The sequence below is a fragment of the Symphodus melops genome (genome assembly GCF_947650265.1).
Source record: "Symphodus melops genome assembly, chromosome: 6".
NCBI lineage: Eukaryota > Metazoa > Chordata > Actinopteri > Labriformes > Labridae > Symphodus > Symphodus melops.
The window spans coordinates 14393778-14415413 of record NC_136696.1 but is presented as its reverse complement, the minus strand read 5'-3'; the positions used below and the strand labels follow the sequence as shown (position 1 = coordinate 14415413).

Here is a 21636-nt window from a genome sequence, read left to right as displayed (position 1 = left end):
GCTAAAATAGGTGAAGGAATCTTGTAGAGGATCATGAAAACACAAAGTTGCAGTGATCAAACGCTAGGAACTTTAAGCCCTTCATCTGATCCTCATTCAGCGCACACAGAAGCAATCGGAACTTGTGGACAGTCAAGGGTTAAGCTCGTCTACCTGCTGGAGAAACATGTCAGTCTGTGTTTAAAGCAGATTTGGTTAAGTTTAATGAGGAGCTTTTCCCCCTACAACCCCACCATTTAACCCTCCACTCAGACTTTGTTCTCTGCTGCACTCACGGAGATGGCAACGGGCGGCAGGGTTGCCATAGAAACCTCTTCATTAGTTAGTTGGAGAGGCAACGGCTCTCAGTCCTCCGTCCCCACCTGCTCACTAATGACATATGTAGCATCTTTGTTGCCCTCCCTTTTGACACAAAGCAGCCTGTCCTAATTTGTGTTTGTATATTGTGTGCTCACACAGTTAAGGGGGAGGATGAGAGCTGGATGGCTGACTAATGACTCTCCTCGTTCTGTAACTTCTCTGAGGACAAACCAGCCCTCAATTAAACATTAATCAATCACTACCTCGAATGTGATGTTATTTGGACAGCCAAGATGAACTTTTAAAAGAAAGATTTAAAAATGTAAACACTAAGGTCCTGTGATCAAAGTTTAGGCTAAACTGGTAATGTCGGACTACCATATTTAGACATATTTATATATATATATTTTACGAGACATTCAACTAAACAAGCAATTTATATCGATGGTCGGCCGTCCTCATCTAGAACAGCAATATATACATTTTTGTATTATCGAGAAAGAAAAAAGTGAATTGTTGCTTGTTTTGAAAAACCAACCATTTTTTGCAGATTGTTTCTTATAATGTAGGGTTTTTTTCTGACTAAAAATCTCTTCCTGCTTTCTTACAACAGGAAGCCAATGTTGCTATGACTGTTTACTGTGGGTTACAGTTTGGTTAGCATGCATTTATTTGGTTGTCTGACTTCGACACAGTTAACCGTGTCAGCTGATGTCTCATTTGCTTTGTTTGTTTCTCTGTTTTATTTTATTTGTCCTTTATTTTAGCTGGGATAACCAACTGAGACCGAGGTCTCTGTTACAGGGGTGCCCTGCACCAGTGGAATACCCACAACAGGAGCTTCAACTAAATAATGTGTACGATATGACATAACAGAGGAAAAAGCTTCAACATACACATTTCTGTTTTTTGAAACGAACTACATATTTGCATGATGAATGACTTCAAAACAAACTGATGACTAAATTGTATTTACAAAAGTTTAGTTACAATAACTATAATAAAATGGCATTCATTTACATGAAGCTAACACAGAGCTAGTCTGTTTAACACACTGTTGGATGTGTAATGTTTTTGCCTCACAGCACTTGACAGATCAAGTAACAATGAAGCTGCACTGCCACCTGCTGGAAACTTCACTTCACATGCCAACCATCATGTTGCATAACGATCAACACTGAGCTTAACATAACTGATAGCTCCATGAGGATAAGCTGTTGTACACTACTGTTTGTGTCATTTTATTATACTCTAATTTTACTCAATGACATCATATGACTGCAGACAGCTTCTCAGATTCAGATCATTTTAACATCAAAAACAAATAGTCAAGATTTGTTATTGACAGAACTAATGTACAGGTCTCCTAACATCACATGAAATGTAGTCCATTAGAGTCAATACAGACATCATTTAAAATCTCATATTGGCTGCATGTTGAGAGCAACACATCCATCCAAGTATATCAAAAACATGTGACTGATTTCTAACTTGTGCTTTTAAGTTTAACAAAGTTATTTTCCCACTATGTGACCGAGGACTTTATTTCTGCCTTCTAGCAGCTGAATGTGAAAATCTTTGTCTGCAAAAATTGATTAGATAGACTACTATGTAGGAGGGGGGCTGTCCAATATTAACTTTGGTGATCAGACTTAGTTTAAAAAGTCATGTTACTGTAGACTGGAGTATTCAAACACACTCATCACAGCTGGAGTTGGCTATTGAAGCTCATCATAAAATAATTGTTGTTAAAATCTGAACACCTTTCTCACTGACCACAATAATAATGCCAAGAAGCTTAAGATTGATCAACATTGTCAGTACCTGTCTTTCCGGACGCAGAGCCCTTTGAATACTGCAGGCGGAGACACTCAGCAGACTGTGTTATGTAACCTAGTCTATACGAGAGGAAATCGCTGTTAAACGCTGAACTTCTTTTAATCCACAAGCCGCTGCAGTCAAGTCCACCTGTCCTTAAAGACGAGTAAACGTATCAGCCGGTTTATCTTAACGTTGTCCAAACAGATACATTTGTTGTGAAGCGAGCTCTCACTCTGCAGCAGTTTCCGGGTACTAAATAAGTCATTACAAATACAGGCGGGAAACTGAGCTGTAATCACGTGGTCTTCTTCTTCTTCTTCTTCTTCTGCTGCTTCAGAAAGAGAGGATTGAAAATATATCATGTCCACTGTTTATTGTTCAAGACATTCCACACATGCTCGATGGATCCTTATGTGCAATATTTTATTTAATCATGTGTGTCCTAATCTTATAGGTTATGATTACCTTTTAACTGTATAGAGACCTAAATGATCTGGAGTTTGTTCTTTAATATATTTATGTAGGCTAGCAGTCTTTAAACCATCTATATAAATAGAGATAAATGTGTGTATTTTTTTATCTCTCATTCACCATATACTTGTTTTGGGAGAGTCATGTTCATACAGATTGTTTAATCAAGGATCTTGGACATTTATCAGTATATCATATCTAAGATTTATTAGATAGTATTTAGTATTCATAATTATTTTAAGGTTTAGGCTGTTTTGAAGTTTTTATTTGGGGTCCTGGAATATTGTGACTAAATTCTCACTATTTTCCAAATACTTGCAAACCAAGTACTGCAGTAAAAATCAAATTTTGGATTAATCGATATTTTAAAGTTGGCTCCCAGTGCTCAACCAATTTATAGGCCTATAGAAAAACACTCATGCATGACTGATAATAACCACAGTGTGTTAGTGCATTTTTGAGTAAACTGAAGCACCATAACATCCAACATAATCGTATGTCTTGTTGGCCAAAGTTTAGTCTGAGTCATAGATTCATGTTACAAATGTTTGTTTTGGTTACAATATTTGTATCTGCAGTGGAGAACAATTCTATTTGCATTTGTGAAAACTCGTGCCTTCAGCTAATTTCATGAAAAGATTAAACACAGATGAAATAATTTGACTAAACCAAGCAAACAATAAATTAATTAATAAATAAACAGTGATCAGGTCACACTAATTTCTGGAGCTGCATATATTTAGGTGAATAAAGTGCCACACTCAAGTATTTGAATAACAAACAAATTAGCATTAGAGCATCTAAAACTACCCAAACACAAAAGCCTTAATATGCAACAACCCCTGAGGTTCTGGGGCTAAAGGAGCACGTTATTGAAATAGTTTTCAATTTGTATTTAATTTTGATTCTTGGTTGTTGCTATAGTTTCTGAGTGGGTTTTTGAAAACTTTATTATTGAACTGTATGTCAATATGCATACATTGCAAACAGATGCTCAAAATAAACAAGGAAATTATATGACTTTGCATACGTAAAGTTAAATAAAGTCAAACAAATTCCAATAATGTTAACTTGATAAATTAAGATTCTTCTTTCATGAGATATTCTAAAAGTTTACTGTTTTGATACTTTTTCATTACAAGTTAAGTTTCAAAGTATTGTGTATATTAGCATTAAATCTGTGAAAGTTTGGGTTCTATTACTATCTTGCATTATCATAGGCCAACAAATTATGACTGAAATGAGAGGGGCTGTTTGATGGAGGGTCGATATCCCTTCTAAAGAGAAGGTTTGCTTTTGGACTTCTGTTTCCACTTGCTTTAGGCCTGCATAGCCTACTACTTCAATAGTTGAATGCTTATACGCAAATGAACTCAAATTAATATTTTGTCCAGAACTATCACAAAAACATCTGCTATCAATTTTTTTCAAAATAAAGTCACCCATGTTTATTAGTGATAGACTAAACAGTAAAAAGTACCTCAGGGATCACTTCATTGTTTTTGCATGTACATCAAGTAGATGAGTGCAGCCAGCAGCTGGAGCTCGTCTGTGGACACTGTACCTCTCTGTGTGTTTTTATGGGTGGAGACTGAAGTCCTCCAAAATTTAGTCTCACTGCCAACACAAATCAGCCTAACCACCAACAGCTACTACAGACCGGGACATTAGCGGGGTCAGTAAGTTTGTTAGGTCCTGTACATTGGACCAGTTTGTTTACTGTAGAAAACGAGGTACGTGGTAATCGATGTAAACCGGTGATGAGAGTCAGCTATGCAACCAGCGATAGTTACAATGAAAGTGATCTAGAGTATTTGATCAAACCCTCTTTCATAGGAAACTCCATAAACACTGTTAGTGGAACAGATTAGATATGTTAATGACATACTGATCAGTTTGCATCGATGTATGGAGAACAACATCAAAGTGATGCTTTGTGTTTCGGTAATGACGTGTCTGTTAGATGGATTTACGGCGTTCAAAGGCAAAACCACAATTCAGGCGTTACAATTAATAAAACTCATTTTGGGCTCGAGAAGTGACACTAAAACAGTAAGATATATACACGTCTGTCGTGTTGTAGCTGCCTGTAGGTTTACGTAAGTAAACGTAACGTAACCACAGAAACAAATGCTACATTAGCTCCTTAGCACAAGTTTTACACTTTACACCAGGCCTTTGACATTTTAATCATCCTGTTTTCATACACTAAATAAGGTGTGCGTAGATCCATTAAGTTGTTTAGCATCAATTCATGTCATCGCTTTGCTATAAAGTGATGTCGTTATTCGTCGGTCTTTAAACTAGTAAAAAATAAGCCTTTGACAAAGATGAATTAAAAACATGGCATTACCCACTCTTAAGAACAAAACAATACAAGTCAGATGAGACATTCTGATCTCAAAACAGTGATCAAAGATAATTTAAAATGTAAGTGGTATCAGTAATGTTGTTTATAGGATAGCCTAATCTGCACAGATGTAGTCAATAACTTTAAATGTAAATTTTAAGTCAACAGTAAATGTCCAATGCATTTAAACAAGAACCAATTATACTATTTAATGTTGACTATACTTTTTTTTTAGCATCAGCTCTTACAGATTTAGAAAGTTAGTTGCCCTGCCATGTCATCATAAATTTAACAGCATAGACTGTGAACAGGTCTGCCTTGTTTTAAGAGCAGCAGCACACCCAGCGCAAGCTCTCTTATTTTCTGTTCCCCCTGTGTGTGCTTACTTCTTTAACATGTTTATCTGTTAACATTAACTTAGACCTTTCACTGTAGATTTTCTGTAGATGGCTTACTTCGATGTGCAGGTTTGATGGGATAAAACCTCAGTACTTATGTTGTATCTGCTAATGTCCTTTCAACATACAAGTCAGCAGTAAACACATTAGCAACAGGGAGCACAGCCTGGTGTTTAATCGGGTTACCAGCATAAATGACATTTAAAAAAGTTCTCTACCTTGACATTTGTTTGTCGCCGTTTTGGTAATTAGGGCATTTATTTTCTCAGAGAGATGAGTCAGGCGGAGCAGGTACCTGATGACATGCCTGCATACCTAAAAGATGAGCCAGACGCTACAGGTAAATTTTGTTGCAAAGTTCCTTTAACAATTAGAAGAACTGTTTTTTTCAACCCAACGTGTGTTCCAAGATGAGTGATTATACTGTGGCAGCAATCTGTCTAAGACCAATTGTAGAACAGTTCTGTGGAATATCAAATGTACTAAATGTTCAGTTAAAAATATAAACTAAGTTGAAATACAAAAATCGGTGTACAAAAAAAGATCAAGTAGGATAGAGGTATATGTAGGTATAGGTGGACAGTGATCAAACCAACAGATAAACTATGCAATAAATGAATACTGAGTGAAGTGATAATAGTTCAATGGAGAAAAATAACAAGGGGTTGAATGTAACATGCTCGTACAGTAGAAGGCATCAACTTGGATTCTAGTTAAATGTACAAATGTGTCTTTTTTTCTGCCTCCTCACCATTATCTGAAATGTGTTAAATCATGCTATTACTGATGGGGTCAATGCATGCATGCATTCTTTCAATCACCATCAAAGTTTTTTTGTATAAAATCACATGGCTCATTTTAACTGAAATATGAGGAATAAAAATACATTTGCTTTCCTTGCACACCAATGTTGGCTTTTTCAATTATTGTTTATATGTCATAAAAAAGAACAAGGACACTTAAATCAACAAATAGTGGTCTCTCAGTGGTCTGTGATATAAAGAGTTGGGTACAACAAGCCCATGTAGCTCTAGAGAAAATGCAACACTTAAGATCGGACAGGGGTTGTTTGAGTTGTTTCGCAAGCTAAAAGCATCATTTTCTGGTTCCCGTTTTTTTCTCTCTCTGATGAATTGCTTCTCTTCTACATTATAGTGAACTGAATATAGCTATTTAATTAATTCCACTTACTTTATAAAATAGCTTGGGACAAATGTAACTCTTTCTTGATTTTTTTCTTCAAAGCCTTGACTTACTAAAGAAAATAACGGGCAGGCTAAGATATATTTTATTAATGTCTTATTTAACATTTATTTAGGGAAGGTGTCCATTTTATAAGGGAGATCTTGTTGTCTGGCAACACACAGTTTCAACAGAAACAAACAAACTCATTTAAATATAATATCTGATGTTTGTGGCTTTGAATAAAGTGACTGTTTAATGAATTGTATTAAAAAATATAGAAATGATTAGGCTCATCTTCACACAGACTCTTGAGGATTTCAAACCTTTTTTTAATTGGAAACACTAGTTTGTGAGTCTTATTCTTTGGCTGTGATATATTGAATGTTTTTCTTGTTTTATATCAGATATCGAGGACCACCCACAGCCAGGCATGTTCGGCAGGTTGGCAGGGGGTCTGTATGGTGTCACCAAAGGAGCTGTAGGAGCCACGGTTGGCGGTGTGACCTGGTTAGGGGGAAAGAGTATGGACCTAACCAAGACTGCTGTGAGCTCTGTAGCCGCTGTGCCTGTGATGGGAGTGGGGCTGGTTAAAGGGGGTGTGTGCGCTGTAGCTGGAGGAGTATGTTCTGTTGGCTCTGCAGTGATCAGCAAAGTTCCCATTGGAAGAGGTGGAGGCAAAAAGAAGGACAAATTTGACTGACATGGAGAGGAGGTGTGTGAATGCACACAGCTGAGGTGTATGGCTCACACTGTAAAAGCCTGTTTTAGTACATATGAACAGGAAAAAAGGCCGACAAAGAACTCAAAAGTTCAGTGTACACACTGTGTGACTTTTGGTAAACCCAATTTCATTTGGTTTTGCAGCGAAGACCTGCAAAGCAAGAACTTACAAAGACTCTCTAGCTCTGTTGGTAAAGGAAATCTCACCAAATGATTATCACCTATGCCTGCAGTTTTTCAAATAAAATATCCGATGTTTAATTTTTGATACTATGCCACACCATTGTTCCTACTGCAAGCTGTTGTATATTTTACCAACGTTTACTTCAGTACCAGAGAAGAAGCGTTGATGCACTTATTTTACTTGCAAGACAATCACTGATGAATAAGGATATATACTGACAAGGACATGTTTCATAGGGATTGGAAATATTTCACATGAGGGTCAGAAAGTGTTAACAGTGTTATTAGACTTTTCCAGACAAACACATCGGATATAAGATGTAATTTAAAAAGTACATTCAGGTTTAATATCTAAACCACCTGCTGGATGTGAGGTGAAGATATTGCTCTTGTTAATTTATGTGATCATTGTTAAATTCCTCTGAATTCAAATAATTCTTTGGTGGTTATTTTCTCAGCTCAGTGAAACTGCAATCACGCTTTGGATACAGAATCATACGAATTAAATAAATGTTTCGCTCACACCTTAAAACTCACAGTACTTTGATTTCAATGAATGAAAAGTGCTGAGGGATTCAGTTCCCTACATTTTATTTTCAAGAAGTTCCATTCTAACATGCATGCCATCTTTGAAATGCAAATTCTTATCATTCTTATTTTAAACTATTTTGAAAACAAAATGAGAGATAAAGTCCTTTTGCAAAGCCTTACAAGATAGAGCTAAAATGTATATATTTATTGTAAAGTTACAGATTTGACCTTATATCTTATCAACAAGACCTTGGGTCATATCACAGTTGAATGATTACTGTAAACATAAAGAAAAGTTAATTTTGTGATATTTGAAACTTTATTATTGACTCATGTGTTAAAATGGTCTTGAAAATGTATTTTATATAAAGTTTCTGAAATAAAAATATATTTACAGAACATTACAGCTGAAAGAAAGTGACAAAGTTGTCTTTTATTGTCTTGATTGGTCAAGAAAATACTTTTGAGGTTGTTTGAGATTTTCCTGCATCACGTGTGGCCTTTTACACGACTCACAATAAGTTAAGGATATTGTTATTTACATGAGTGCTTTTCCTATTTGGTCTGAATTTTGTTGAAATAGGTAATAGCTCCCTTTGATATTATTTTCATTAGTGCAATATTTATTACCCCAACAATTTAGACATAACAAAGATAGCCACAAAAAACAGTGACTGAGCCATTTACAATCACAAAATCTGTTTTGCGCTGACTGGTGATGCCTGCCCAGACTGTTGCACCTCCTCCACCAAAGCAAACCCTGGGGATAAGGCTGAACGATTTTAGGAAAAGATTGAATTGCGATTTCGATTTTTATCACGATTTTCTTCAAATCAAGCTTGTGCAATATTCTCAATGTACAGTAACATTTAAAACATGACAGGATATTACATCATACCAGTTAAAACTGCCAGAACTCTAAATTAATAGAATGAAAACTAAAGTTAAGAATTGATTTCAGATTTATTTATTAAGAAGAAACACACAGACGGTGTGATGTTCTTGTTTTTAGTGTCAGTTTGACAGAAATCTGGTCATAAGTGTTGATGTATTTTGTGCCTTTGTGGTTGCCGGAGGTGACTTAGTTCACAGAAATTATGCAACAAGAGAAGCCAACAATTTATCTATATTTCCTTCGAGCCATACGGCCGAAACATTTGCCTGTGAGCGTCATTTCACGTTCAGATCTTGCGTTGTATCTCTTGAGTATATTTAATAAGGTTACAACGTGAGAAAACAACAATTAATACATTCGCGATACTAACCGCTAGCATTCCTATTCAAATTCTCATGGACGTTAGCATCAAGCTAGCGGACTTTTAGCATATTATGAGATGAATAACTCATGTTTTGATGTCTGTTTAGTTTTACAGAGCTTCCTTTATTAAAGACTGGACAAAGAAACTTCAGCTTCTTTATTGGAGGAAATCTGTTAGCTATCTGTCGAGCTGTGTATCAGGCTAAAGAAGTCCAGCACACGCAGGGGCAGAATAGACAGCGTGTATGTGTAAATTGACACAACAGCTCCTGGGTCAGTCAGGAGAAGCACTGACAAAAACCGCGGCTTTGGCGATCACGTGATCGCGTTTTTTGAAATCGCGATTTCCATCAGAAAACGATAAATCATTCAGCCTTACTTGGGGACCATGTTGACCTCTGTGTTTTGCTCACTTTGCCTTCTCCGGCGACACTGACGACCATCATTTCTGTGCAAGGTGACCGGACTCTCATCAGTGAACAGGATGGTAGACCACTTCTGCATTGTCCAGGTCACATGGTCTATTGCCCACTGTAAACGGTCATGGTGGTGTCTTGGTGTGAGGGGAGTGACCTGCAACAGTCATCTGGCATCAATCAAAAGTGGTGGAGTTGGTCACAAATGGTTAGTGCATAGTTGAGAGTGGCATCTCTCCCCCCTACCACAATGAAGTGAGCAACCTTGGTATACTGGACAGTCACTTCTGTCACAAAAACAGGTAATCGTAGGTTAGAAGATCAGAAAAAAATGATTAAAGGTAAAGGTAGAAACTGTTTGAACTGTTTTCCCTTAAAGCAGTTAACTTTTTCCTTCAGACTGCTGTTTTCAATTGATCACTTAAACAAGAATTATGCAATTGAAAATTCCCTCAACTTCACAACTCTGGACAGGAGGTTGCTTTGTTCCCCCAGGATTGTACATGGAAGTTGTCTGTGTCACTGTTAATTTATGTGATCATTGTTAAGTTCCTCTGAATTCAAATAATTCTTTGGTGATTATTTTCTCAGCTCAGTGAAACTGCAATCACGCTTCGGATACAGAATCATACGAATTAAATAAATGTTTCGCTCACACCTTTCGACCTGAATCTAAGCTGTGGCTTAGGGACCTGTGGCTCTTGGCTGTACTGATACTGTAGAGCATATTGGAGATACTTTGGTGGTGGTTGGATCTGTGGCATCTGAGGAATTTGAAGAGCCTTTGGTGGTAGAGGTGCTTGGACATGTGGCCTCTGAGGATATTAAGAATGCTGAGGTGTTGAAGGTTGTTACTGGCTTCTGGGGGTATTGAGCACCCTGTGGCAGTGGATGAGGTTGACACCCCTGCGGATTTAGAGGATTCTGAGGAACCTTTGGCGGTAGAGGTGGTTATACCTGTGGTACTTGAGGATATTGAGGCGGTGAAGAGCCCTTTGGCATAGGTGGTGAGGGCTTTTGCTACATTGACTCCTGAGTGTCAACCTCTGTCCCAACTTAATACACAAGCATTGCTAGAGTCACAAAAAATGTGGCACTTTGGTGCTTTGCCATGGTTTAACAGCAGTTTGATCAGGAAAGTCTGCTGGTAAATCATTTGTGCTGACAATTTATGTGACAAGTTTTGATGTTTTAAAAAAACCCTTTGAGACCATACACCTACCAAGATAGATAGATAGATAGATAGATACTTTATTGATCCCGAGGGAAATTCAGGATAATCACAGATCTCTGCCTTTTTATAAGCCATTCAAAAGCTTCAGAGTAATATTGTGAAGTATTGTTTTTTACATTATTCGGGCAAATGATTCAACGTCTTTTTTTATAAAGCTCACAACTCATCAGTTTTATTGGTAAATGGAGGAGTTGGAACACATGTCCTTCCAGATTACTTTTTTTGGATGACATTTTACCTCCTAAGTATATATTGACAAGTCAAACATTTGGGTCACAGTCACCCTTTTAAAGGTCACTATGACCGTAGACTATCTATCTAGCCCAAATACTCTGCCTTTCTTCTGTGTGGACGTTAATGAACATATTCCTTTGTTTTAAACCTTATCTTTAAACATTTACTAGTTTCCAAGAGCATCCAAATATGGTAAATGCTAAATAGACTTAAGCTTGTCCTGCAATTTTGTAGTCTTCTGACTGGTCACTCAAAGTGCTTTTAAACCGCAGGTCACATCTACCCAGTCTCAGCCATTCACACACTGATGACAGTGGTTGCTATGTGAAGTGGCAATCAGAAGTAACTAAGATTCATACACATTCATATGCTGCTGCGGAAGCAGCCAGGAGCAACTAGATAAAGTAAAGATCCTATTTGTAAGTGCACTGAACTGAATTAAAAGGCCTGATATAAATCCACTCCCCCCCTGAACTGCTACCTTATCATGGTGGGGGAGTTTGAGCACCCGAATGATCCTAGGAGCTATTTTGTCGGGGGCTTTATGCCCCCAGCAGGGTCACCCAAGGCAAACAGGTCCCAGGTGACGGGTCAGACTAAAAGCAGTTCATAAACCGGGGAAGAAGCCGGTCAGACTCAGCAGGCCCAAACGTGTAGTGAGGGTCTGCTGGGAAGTCTGGCTGAACCCTCTGTTAGCAAGGTTGTCAACTCCCACCTCCGGACGAGCTTTTCACAGATCCCGGGGGAGGCTGGGGACATTGAGTCCGAGTGGACCATGTTCTCCACCTCCTTCGGGTCGGTGGGGAGTCCACAAGAGGCCCTGGGAGGTCAGGAGGTTTATAAAAACCACTAAAAACTATATTAAAAAAGAAGAAAATGGATCTACCCTAGTATTTTTCATTTAGACCTGTGTTCTACTGTTTATAAGACGTGGATCCATTTCCTCTATGACACTCGTCTCTGGACAGTGGTCAAGTTCCTGTTGCTCTCCAGGCCCATGTTTTCAACATTGTGTTTCAACATTGTAGTTTAAAATGTGCATACAAGACAGTGGTACCGTTCCCGCTATTTATTTAACAAAAATGCTGTCTTATTCGCGCTGTGATGTCATTTCTGGTCTCCCCCACATAGAGTCTGTGGCAGGCCTTGCATCTTATAGCGTAGACTGCATTAGTTATAGTGGGTTTTAAGTCCTGCCACGGGTTGGTACCAAGTCTGGCATATGGGTTACAAATGTAGGGGAGACGGATAAAAACCAATATCCAAGCCTCGAAACGCTTCCCTATCCTGTTCACTTTTATTCAAATTTGTGTGCACCAGGATGTCTTTAAGATTTTTGTTCCTGCGGTAGGCAGAGATCACCCGGCAGTCGCCCAGCACATCACAGCCCTCCCTCATTAACCCTAACCCAACTCTAGGCTTAAATGATCATTAAAATCAACTGAAGGATTGATTTCTGCAGTACTGTTGTATTAGACTTACTTTGCCTGAGCTCTGTGTGTGTGAAATAAAGTGTTGTAAAAGATCTGGACTGAAAGAAATACAATGACTTGTTTTCATCTTTCATTATTTAATTTCGTTAACGTAAAATCTTTATGTACAGACATTAATATTGTGACAGTTTATGTTAAAACTGTGAAAGACGGCTGACAGAAGCAGCGATATTAGCTTGTAGCTATGATTTTAAGTTGGATGCACAGAACCCACGAAAGAAGCTGTATGAGTCCATCTGAAGATGGAGGCAGTGAATGAACAAGGGCTGACAGGCAGCTAAAACTCTGTCCCACGTCTTTCATGTCTCTTTCCTCTCAGCAAAAGGAATAGGAGCTTGTTTCTGCTTGCTGATGTTTTTTCTGAAGGTTTTCAATTATGTTTTTCCTGCTTGTCACTTTCTTTTCTCAGCTTCACTGACTCCTACTTCACGTCAGTCTCCACTTTTGTTAGACTGAAACTGTCTGTGAGAATGTTGGGCCAGACTGACATAATCTGTATGTCAGTCTGTTTAGACTGACATACAGAGCCATTTCAGTCTGTCTGTCTGACCCATCTTCTTCTCCTATTGAAAACTAAAGCTGATCCGGCCCATCAATATTAACTATTAATAGCCTACACGTGTGCTTAAACCAAGGTTAGATGGCATAATCAATATCTACCACCTCACTGTTTTAAAAAATATAATTGAATCAAATGCATCTGAAACATGGTATCCTTTTCAAAGTTATCAAACACAGTTTTTGCAATGTTAATAACCCGGTATATATTTATAATAAAGTAGATCTTTACTGTTTAACTTAATCCAGTTTATTCCAATCAAATACTAACACTGATACATAGATTACATAGATAAAATGAAAATGCGACATTTTTTCTTAGACTGGTTCAGACATGAGTTGATTGAACTATAACAATTTTTGAAGTAATCATGAAGAACTTTACTATATATATAAGTACATAATTAACAGGTGTATGGACACCTGGAGTGTGTTTGTGTGTGTGTGTGTGTGTGTGTGTGTGTGTGTGTACACGTATGGCTCCATCGTATGTATGTGTATATATATATATATATATATATATATATATATATATAAATATATTATTCAATTGTGAAAATGTGACTACAAGAACAAAACTTGCCTACAATAATTTGTGGACCATTGACACAACTTGAGAACTATAGTCTTTTAATGCAAATTACAACTTGTATTTATATGCCACAATTCACTGAAAATATGTTCATTATTGCTGAATTTCTTTTACAAACGGTTCCTATTCATTTTTTTGACCTTAAACACTGCTTTTTACTCCTCAGCCTGGGTAATGATCACAGGTCCAAAAGAAGTCACAACCTTTGGCTCCTCTGTCTTCTCAGCCACAGCCTCGGCATCTCTCTCTACAGAAAGACAGTCATACAAACATGGTCAGATTCATGCATCAATGTACGCATTTATGGATGATTCTTTTGAATTCTCCAGATTATAAAATAGGCACGTACTGCTTTTCCTGTAGCATGACGGTTCGCAGGAGTAGCCCATTGTGGGAGTGCAAACAGATGTACTGCAGTGAATGTACACCTATACAAGAGAAATGGTGTTGGCCAATATAATATTTATGCATCAATTTCTTATGTAAGGATGTATATATACCTGTTCCCTCAAGGGTTCCATTGACTGGTGGTTCACAAAGGTAAACATTTTGAAAATGAAACGCCTATAGTGGTTTGGGAAATCAACACCAGAATAGGCACCAACTGGAACCAGTGATGATAAGTAGCGATCATCACTGTATGGACACCTGGATTTAGAAAGAGAAAAGTTAAGGCAATGAAGAATGTTCAACAATGGATGAGAAGGTTAAAATTAAAAGTTTTCATGATTTATGCTGGTGATAGACAATCCAAGGTTTTAAGACACATTTTTAAATTGAACAAAGTAGTTTCTGGTCAAAAGTCACTCCACATTCTATACTTTTCACTGACTTAAAATGACAGAGGTGTGCAGAGGTTTGTAGTTACACAGCACTGCTTGAACTGTTTTTCAAAACGAGCATTATAAATAATTGATCTTATGAAAGGCGCTATTACAGTCAATTTACCGTAGTCTTTATATTCCAAACAAAACAAATAATATTGAAAGCAAAACGGTGTCTACTTCTAGAAAATATTCATAACTTGTTCAGTGGTCAAGAAATGATTTATGAGTTAAGGGGAAATTTTCGTGATAAAAAATCTTACTTGGAATACTGGGATGGTAAGTTTTTGTATTTCTATTCATGGAACAAAATTGGGGTTCAATTTGAATGAGTGCAGTTGTACAAAAGCTGCAATCATTTGTTGTATATCAGATATTCACATGTAGAAATTCAACTTTTCAATTGTAAAAAGGAAAATATATAAACTATGAATGGATATTTTTTAATGAATCTATATTTTCTAGCCAATTAAAAATATAAAAATAAAAAAATTAATGAGGTAGCTGATTGAATGATTATTAATTAATGGTGAAGGGTGGGATGTTATGGTTTTACTTCTTCCAACTCCTTTTCTGAAGTTTTAATCAAATTTAACATGGTGTTTGAGAATTTCTTTTGCATTAGACTTAAAAAAAAACAAACAAAGCATATTTATCTCACTGCTTGTTTTCAGGTTCCTTATTTATAGTCTATAACCTTGTTTGAAATGATCAATTTCAATCAATCAATCATTATTTGTATGGTGCCAATTCATGACAACCGTCATCTCGAGATGCTTTACAAAAGAGCATATGGGATAATATGCAGGCAGGATTTATCCTTTTTATTCCCCACTTTGCGGTTGTCCACACTTCCTTGCTACTGAGGTGGGGTCAGAGCAGGCTGTGCACGAATAAGAATGGAAATGGTTTAGGGGACGACACAGTCTGATGGCGGTGGCTGGGCATCGAAAGCCCATATATTTATAACACTAATTTCCACACTGAGTAGTGATAGTATGAGACCAATAAAGACCTTCAAACTCTTACAAATATGCAACCCACTGTGACGTAAAGGACAATGTTGAATATTTCATACCCATCTATCAGTATGTCCCATTGGGGTAGACTGTGAGGGTTGGGGCTTGTGGTTGTCCAACAGCGTCCCAGAGTCAGGACCAGGTTAGGATCCGTCTTTTCAAGAAGTTGAACCTCCACGTAAACAGGGTCCCTCAGTACTTTAGTCACAGGATAGTCTGTCTCTGTATAGAAAGAGCTGTAGGCCACGTCCTCTGTGAGAGCAGGAATACCAGTTAATATGGGACATGTAACATTGTGAAAATAATTGACAAATAACAGTAGCAGACTGACACACAGTACATACCTTCATTACAACCCTTTGTGTGGCATTGTCCATTTGCCAACCTCATGTGTACTCTGATCGGTCCCATAGCCGCAACTGATAGAGGAGGATCTTGTATTGGTAATACTTGAACAACCAGAGTTTCCACTGAAGTGGCAGTGTACCTACACTGGAACAGCAACCTGAAAAGGACAACTGGCATTATGTTTTTTGGTCATTGCATTTGTTTGAACTTAAGAGTAGTTTTAAAGGGTATCATGTACTCATAGTAGCTGTCTCTGGTAATAGCCCCCAGAGGCCCAACTCCAACTTCATATGAAGAAGTCATCCTGTTCTCATAGATTATGACCCCGGGCTCCTCCTACAAAAGGTAGAAAAAAATGCAGTTGGGATAACAAACTCCAAAGTTACCTTATTAAGGTCGAAAAGTCAGTGAAAATGACGGTCTTACCATGACAACAGAGCCACAACCAGTAACAGGAAATTGGTAGATTGCAAAGGCAGAGCTAGAATCCGTATGTGAACAGGTTGCATCCAACAGTGAAATAGACTCAAGATCGATGTTGGGCAGAGTGGCATCTCTCGCTACTACCACAATGAACTGGGCATCCTTGGTACACTGGACAGTCACTATTGTCGTAAAAAAAGGTAATCATAGGTTAGAACATCAAACATTGTTGACCCAAAGTAAATGGAACAAGGCTGATGTAATTCAATGTGGTTTTTCAGGGTTAACTTTAGTTTGTTATCTTGATTACTTATATGCTAACATCCACATGCTAAGGGAGTTTTTATAAAAATCTAAATAGACATTCATTATTATAGTTTGGCAACTAGTATTCCAACTTTCTTTTATTGGCACCAAATAAAGTGAAGCTAGAGCTCATTTGAATTTATTTTAAAAAAAAAAGGCAATTGACATTTAAAACAAAGAAAAAAAGAAAAGGTACTAGAATCCACTTTATATATGTCAAGATTTTTAATTTCATACGTACCTGCTTTTCCAAAATGACACAAACGACCATCAAAGCAGCAGCTGATGGCTTCACATTCAGCAGCGGAGATAACAGGATTTCCACATGGCACTTTCTGGCTCTGTGCAACCTCACATGTCTGGAAATTCTGCACTTGTGTGTTTTGCTTTTGACTATAGGGTTCCTGAGTCGAGACATGTTGTTCCTGAGGTTGATATGAATGCTCCTGTTGAGACGGCTTCCCTGCTTCTTGCTGACTATGAAAGGTTCTAGGACCAACAACCTTTTTTCCGTGATGTGGATTTTTTGGTGGGTATCTAGGAAATTGAGGATTTCCTGGTGGAGAGTTGGGTGGTGGTAGAAAAGACTGAGAAGCAGCCTGTTGTGGAGTCTGGGATTGTGGTATTTGGGATACTTTAGGAGCCTGGTATGTAGTGGGAGTGTGGGGCTGTTGTGTTTTAGAGTATGTTGTTGTCGGAGGGTTCAGTGGTGGTGGAGGTTGATACTTTTGCGGATTTTTCTGTTGTTGGGGTACATCACTGAAGGTCTTTTGCTGTCCAGTATTTTTAGCATTAGGCAGTGCTTGTTGATTGGGTTGATAAAACTGCGAATGTGCCGAAAGATGATAAGAAGCCTGCGATGGTTGTTGACTTCCATACACAGGATCCATAGATGGTGAAGTATATTGTGTCGAAGAATATTTAGAAGTCTGCTGAGGTTGTTGAGGAGGTCGATACACCTGCTGTTGTGGAGGGGGTTGAGGATCCTGAGGTGGTGAAGTATATTGTGTCGAAGAATATTTAGAAGTCTGCTGAGGTTGTTGAGGAGGTCGATACACCTGCTGTTGTGGAGGGGGTTGAGGATCCTGAGGTGGTGAAGTATGTTGCATCGGAGGATAATTAGAAGTCTGCTGAGGTTGTTGAGGAGGTCGATACACCTGCTGATGTGGAGGGAGTTGAGGATCCTGAGGTGGTGAAGTATATTGTGTCGAAGAATATTTAGAAGTCTGCTGAGGTTGTTGAGGAGGTCGATACACCTGCTGTTGTGGAGGGGGTTGAGGATCCTGAGGTGGTGAAGTATGTTGCATCGGAGGATATTTAGAAGTCTGCTGTGGTTGTTGAGGAGGTCGATACACCTGCTGTTGTGGAGGGGGTTGAGGATCCTGAGGTGGTGAAGTATGTTTCTTCGTAGGATAACTAGGAGTCTGCTGCGATGCCTGAGTGCCCTTTGAATACTGAGCTTCTACCTCTGTCCCAGCTAAGCATCCTAGCAGTGCTAGAATCATGAAAGACGTCTCCCACCAGAGCTTCGCCATGGTTTGACAGCAGTTTGATCCAGACATACAATGTAAGCTGCCACCTTTATATGCAACTAAGCTTGGTGTGGGAAAAGACACCTCTCAGGCCAAATCGCCACCAATCACAGCAAACTATCTTTTCAATAGCCAATAAAACCCCTCTGATTATGTGGGGGGGTTTTTTACGTCACTGAAGAAAAAGTTTTGACATGCCCTTTGGCATGAGTAATTGTTTGGTTGGACAAGAGGATGAAACATGTGTTCAGGTTATTGAGTAAGATAACAGTTTGACATTAAATTGATTGACAAGTCAAACATGTAGGTCACAAAAACCTTTGAAAAGGTCCTTGTGGCCCCATCATTTATTAGTTAAATATTTATTTTGCTAGGGCAAGCCCCTATCCAATTTACAAGAGTAAGCAGTTTTTCTTCAGCTCTGAAGATCAAAGATGTTTATGACACTGAGAAGTAAGGCAAGACAGATAATATAGATCTCTACCTCTGATTTTTTTTTTTCTCAGATAATTTATACCAAACTTTATTTAAGCTTACTAGCTGCATTGTACTGGCAGTTGCACCAGGCAGATAGGTTTAAGTAAACATCTGCTTTGAACACAAAAACAAAACAAAAAGAGAACTTACAGGGGATGCTTGCACTATCAACAAACATATTGAATAAAACACAGGCAACACGTTGTCCAATCAGTGTTTTTTAAAGTCCCAATGTTGCATCCATAAATAACATGGCTGAACAAATAATCAAAATCAAAGGGTATTTAAGGTACATTGAATTTGTGACTGAAATGAGTTATCCAATTCCCACTATCCAAATTTGCCAATTTTTACAGGCAAAAGGGGTTAAGTGCAGATGATAGATGACAGACAGATGATACAACTATTTAGTTTCAAGACTGTAATTATGTACCGTAAATTCCGGACTATTGAGCGCACCTGGATATAAGCCGCACCGGCTAAAAATAAGTAAATAAATGTATTTGTACATATATAAGCCGCACTTGATTATAAGCCGCAGGTGTTCACGTTATAACAAGAGCTATTTACACGGAAAGACGTGACACAAAAACATTGTTTTAACTTTTAATTAAATACGTAGGCTACCGGTAACATCCGCAAATACAAAGCCTTTATCAAACAGTGTCTGTAACACGGCTGATGAAAAAGATTACCGTAATACAGTAATACATTTCACAAGAAAAAGTCCATCCATTCAGTGACAAAGAATGACTTCATCACTCACTTCCTCAGTCTCTGTTGTCGCTGTAAGTGTTAACTCTACGTGCAGCAGCTCTATGAGCTTCTTTGACAGCCAGGTCGATCGCCTTTAACGTGAAAGCTGCATCATATGTATTTCTCCGTGTGTTTTCCATGATGAGGGTGCGTGCATGAAGCGCAAAATGACTGATATTAAGATCCGATGTGACGAGGTCAAATGTTTTTGCGGCAGGAGCTCATTGTCCCGCAAGAAAAATCCATAAATAAGCCGCAGTGTTCAAAACGTGACAAAAAAGTAGCGGCTTATAGTCCGGAATTTACGGTATATTTTTTCTAATTTACATTTTACTCAATTAAATATTATTAGGTTATGATGTTAATTAAAATACATAGCAGTATTTTATACTTACAATCATACAACCATTATGTAACGGACCCATTTATCTGCAGTTCATTTGTATTTTATTTTGAAATTTGTTTCTTAAGGTTTAGAGATAACTTCCTCTTTGTTGTGCAAAAAGACGGATGCTTTTATTTTGGAGGAAACATAACAGGAAGTGAAGGTAAAAACGGAACGGTAAAGGATGCGGTTCTGAGATTTTTTTTTCTCCAAAACTTTATTAATCATTTCTTTTAGTACAAATGTAGAAAACAAGTACATGAAATTAAAACGTCAATATGGACATTTTACAATTGTCAATATTCAGCACTTAATTTCAAAATAGAGAAATTAAATGACAGTCTTAAAGAAATAATAAATGAACTGAGAAGAAAAAGGAAATAATTAAGGAGAAATAAATAGTGAATGAAATATACAAGGGTATACAATATGTTAGTTGTCCAATTCTTTGGGAAAGTTTTTCAAAACATCATATATCAACTTTGCTTTTTTTCCATTAATTAGTTTTAAGGATTTGTGATACAGTTTGAAATCATTCAGAAAGGAGACAAAATTGGGGGATGACTTTAAAAATCTATTCTTGTGTATAAAGAATTTGGCCAGACTCAGAATCAAATTAATACAAAGTTCCTTATTTGTATTGTTTGAAATTATTCCAAATGTAATATCATCTCTGGAGATGGAAGACAGATGTGACGATATTCCCTTTGTGATCCATTTATGGATCTCAACCCAGAACGTTTGAGTCACATCACAAGAGAAAAAAATATGGTCCGTGGTTTCTATGTCATTTTTGCAAAATGAACAGATGTTATCTTAAATATTGAAGCGTAACCTAAGCAGTTCTTTAGAGGGGTAAATGTCATTCATGATTTTGAAATGTATTTCTTTAGTTTTAGGGGGTAAAGGTAGTTTGAGATATAAAGATCTTAGTTTGCCAACAGAACCTTCATGAAATTTATTCAAGATGTTATTTTTGTTTTGTTTTCCTGGGCATGACTTGTCCGTAAAAGATTTTCTTACAAAGGAATTATTACACTTTTTATCCCATATTAAGACACCTTGAATTGAAAGTGGAGCCAGTCTCGGTTGAATAGTCTGATGTGTCATGATATTTTTTGTCAGGAAGACAAATTCTTGAGAAAGTGCTTTTTGTAGTTTATCAAAATCAAATTTCATTGGGTTGAAGTTATGTTTAGTGCAGAATTGATCATAGTTTAATAAGTGACCATTGTCATCCATCAAGTCAACCAAGGACCAAATACCTCTTCTGAACCATTCTTCAAAAAATAAAGATTTCTTTCTGTATAGTATATATCTATTATTCCAGAGTACAGTGGAGTGGGGTGAGAAGTTATGGACATATAACATTTTCCAATAGAATAAAATTTGTTTATGGAAATCTGATAAAGAAATAGGAAGTTTGTTGATGTCAAAGTCTGTGACAAGAAGAAATTTCAGCCCTCCGATTTGACTAAATAAGTGATTTGGGATACAGAACCAGAAGGAGTTGCTATGTTGGATCCAGGCTTTTATCCAGTTTATTTTTAGGGTTCCATTAAGACAATCAAAATCTATAACTTTCAGGCCTCCATCCCTAAAGTCTTCAACCATATTACTTTTAGTGTGGTTTGTTCTTCCAAATGAAATTCATATTGATCTGGTTAATTCTTACACTTCTGAGATGAAGGTTAAAACTTACGGTGATTCCTTGATTAAGCGCCCCGCTGTTTGAGGCATGAGGTTTGTACTTATTTTGTTTCACATGAAAATTGATAGAGTTACTTAATAAGTGTGTTTTGAAGTTTGGTTAACTTTTGGT

General features: G+C 37.5%; 2 protein-coding genes across 3 annotated transcripts; one reads left to right on the top strand and one right to left on the bottom strand.

Annotated features, from left to right (window-relative positions):
• The first annotated feature begins 4088 nt into the window (after positions 1-4088).
• Positions 4089-8519, top strand: tmem263 (transmembrane protein 263). 2 transcript variants are annotated; one of them, XM_079346350.1, is made up of 3 exons: positions 4089-4267; positions 5593-5680; positions 6930-8519. In XM_079346350.1, the coding sequence occupies exons 2-3, from the start codon at positions 5614-5616 to the stop codon at positions 7223-7225; spliced, it is 363 nt and encodes a 120-aa protein (XP_079202476.1). In that variant the 5' UTR covers positions 4089-4267; positions 5593-5613; the 3' UTR covers positions 7226-8519. The 2 variants fall into 2 exon arrangements, with proteins under 2 accessions (XP_079202476.1, XP_079202475.1); XM_079346349.1 differs by having other exon boundaries at positions 4091-4267; positions 5610-5680; positions 6930-8518.
• A 5217-nt stretch (positions 8520-13736) lies between these two features.
• LOC306825834 (uncharacterized protein) lies at positions 13737-18199 on the bottom strand (the record flags this gene model as incomplete). Its single annotated transcript, XM_079346788.1, has 8 exons — positions 13737-13991; positions 14094-14172; positions 14245-14392; positions 15647-15839; positions 15932-16092; positions 16174-16271; positions 16362-16540; positions 16906-18199. 8 exons carry the CDS (start codon positions 18197-18199, stop codon positions 13900-13902), a joined length of 2244 nt encoding a protein of 747 aa, XP_079202914.1. The 3' UTR covers positions 13737-13899.
• Positions 18200-21636: the final 3437 nt, after the last annotated feature.